General features: G+C 56.6%; 2 protein-coding genes across 2 annotated transcripts; both read left to right on the top strand.

Moving 5' to 3' along the window:
- Nucleotides 1–220: 220 nt before the first annotated feature.
- LOC114073111 (bromodomain-containing protein 4-like) lies at nt 221–1296 on the top strand (the record flags this gene model as incomplete). Its single annotated transcript, XM_027910900.1, has 2 exons — nt 221–231; nt 1029–1296. Coding segments are annotated over 2 exons (279 nt in total), but the record flags the coding sequence as incomplete, so codon positions are not given.
- A 2-nt stretch (nt 1297–1298) lies between these two features.
- On the top strand, nt 1299–1766 carry LOC114073112 (balbiani ring protein 1-like). The gene has a single exon (XM_027910901.1). The coding sequence runs from the start codon at nt 1299–1301 to the stop codon at nt 1764–1766; it is 468 nt and encodes a 155-aa protein (XP_027766702.1).
- The last annotated feature ends 543 nt before the right edge of the window (nt 1767–2309 follow it).

The raw sequence follows: 2309 nt of genomic DNA, 5'->3' as shown, positions 1-2309 counted from the left end.
ACCAAACCACCCCCAGACCATCCCCACGTCCTCTCTGAACAGGAGAGGATGAGAGGAGGATACTGCACCCAGACCACTCCCACACCCAAAACCACCCCAAAACTGCACCCAAACCACCATAAACACACCCAAAATCACCCCCACACCCATAACCAGCCCCCAAACCACCATAACCATCACCAGACCAACCCCAAGCCATCCCCATGTCCTCTCTGAGCAGGAGAGGGTGAGGTGAGGACGCCGCCCCCAGATCCCAATCACTGATCCCATCCCCCAATCCCTGTCCCCGATCCCATTCCCGTTCCTGTTCCCATTCCCTCTCCCTGAGCGTGCTGTGTCCCTCAGGAGCCGGGAGGAGGAGGAGGCCCTGATCCCATTCCCTGATCCCATTCCCTGATCCTATTCCCAATCCCTGATCCCATTCCCAATTCCTGATCCCATTCCCTGATCCCATACCCAATCCCTGATCCCATTCCCTGATCCCATTCCCAATCCCTGATCCCATCCCCATTCCCTGATCCCATTCCCAATCCCTGATCCCATCCCCATTCCCTGATCCCATTCCCAATCCCTGATCCCATTCCCAATCCCTGATCCCATTCCCAATCCCTGATCCCATTCCCTGTTCCCCTCAGGAGCCGGGAGGAGGAGGAGGCGCTGGAGCAGGCCCGGCGGGTGCCCCAATCAATCCCTGTTCCCATCCCCAATCCCTGATCCCAATCCCATTCCCTCATTCCCACAGGAGCCGGGAGGAGGAGGAGGCCCTGATCCCCTTCCCTGTTCCCTGATCCCATTCCCTGTTCCCCTCAGGAGCCGGGAGGAGGAGGAGGTGCTGGAGCAGGCCCGGCGGGTGCCCCAATCCATCCCTGATCCCATTCCCTGATCCCTGATCCCATTCCCTGTTTGTTCCCCTCAGGAGCTGGGAGGAGAAGGAGGTGCTGGAGCAGGCCCGGCGGGTGTCCCAGTCAATCCCTGATCCCAATCCCTGTTCCCATTCCCTGATCCCAATCCCTGTTTGTTTCCCTCAGGAGCCGGGAGGAGGAGGAGGCGCTGGAGCAGGCCCGGCGGGTGCACGAGGAGGTTCGGCGGCGCCAGGAGACGCCGGTGCCGGTGCCGGTGGCCGTGGCGGTGTCGGCGGCGGGCGCGGCCCCGCAGGGCTCCCAGAGCTCCCAACCCCCCTCCAGCCAGGCCATGCTGGACCAGCAGCGGGAAATGGCCCGGAAGAGGGAGCAGGAGAGGAGGCGCCGGGAAGCCGTGAGTGCCCCACGGACCCCCCGGGAGTGGAACGGGCCCTAAAAATGGGCCCAAACCGGCCAGAAATGGGCCTAAACGGCCCAGAAATGGGCCCAAACGAGCCAGAAATGATCCCAAACCGGCCAAAAATGGGCCCAAAACCAGCCAAAAATAGGCCCAAACGGCCCAGAAATGATCCCAAACTGGCCAAAAATGGGCCCAAACTGGCCAGAAATGGGCCCAAACCGGCCAAAAATGGACCCAAAACAGTCAAAAATGGGCCCAAACTGGCCAAAAATGGGCCCAAACCGGCCAAAAATGGGCCCAAACCGGCCAGAAATGGGCCCAAAACAGTCAAAAATGGGCCCGAACCGGCCAAAAATGGACCCAAACCAGCCAGAAATGGGCCCAAACCGGCCAGAAATGGGCCCAAACGGCCCAAAAATGGGCCCAAATGGGCCAAAAATGGGCCCAAAACAGTCAAAAATGGGCCCAAACCGGCCAGAAATGGACCCAAAACCGGCCAAAAATGATCCCAAACCAGCCAGAAATGGGCCCAAACGGCTCAGAAATGATCCCAAACTGGCCAAAAATGGCCCCAAACGGGCCAAAAATGGGCCCAAACCAGCCAAAATTGGGCCCAAACGGCCCAGAAATGATCCCAAACTGGCCAAAAATGGGCCCAAACCGGCCAAAAATGGCCCCAAAAGGGCCAGAAATTATCCCAAACCGCCCTTGGGGACACTGAAATGGGCCCAAACAGCCCAGAAATGATCCCAAACAGCCTGAGAAATGATCCCAAACATCCCAAAAAATGGTCCCAAACAGCCTGAAAATGATCCCAAAAGGTCCTGAAATGATCCCGAAAAAATCCACAGAAAATGCCCCCAAAATACCCCCAAAAATACCCCCAAAAATCCCAAAAAATGACCCCAAAATACCCCAAAAATCCAAGAAAATGACCCCAAAAATACTCCAAAAAAATCCCCCAAAAAATCTAAAAATCCCCCCCAAATTACCCCAAAAATCCCAAAAAAATGACCCTGAAAATACTCCAATATATCCCCCAAAAAATG

Source organism: Empidonax traillii, unplaced genomic scaffold (genome assembly GCF_003031625.1).
Source record: "Empidonax traillii isolate 1590-97213 ecotype Southwest subspecies unplaced genomic scaffold, ASM303162v1 scaffold5363:size8526, whole genome shotgun sequence".
Taxonomy (NCBI): Eukaryota; Metazoa; Chordata; class Aves; order Passeriformes; family Tyrannidae; genus Empidonax; species Empidonax traillii.
This window is presented reverse-complemented; position numbering and strand designations above follow the sequence as displayed.

Excerpts from the sequence above, each read along its gene's own strand:
- LOC114073112 (XM_027910901.1), top strand. The coding sequence starts at position 1,299 with ATGGGCCCAAACCGGCCAGAAATGGGCCTAAACGGCCCAGAAATGGGC.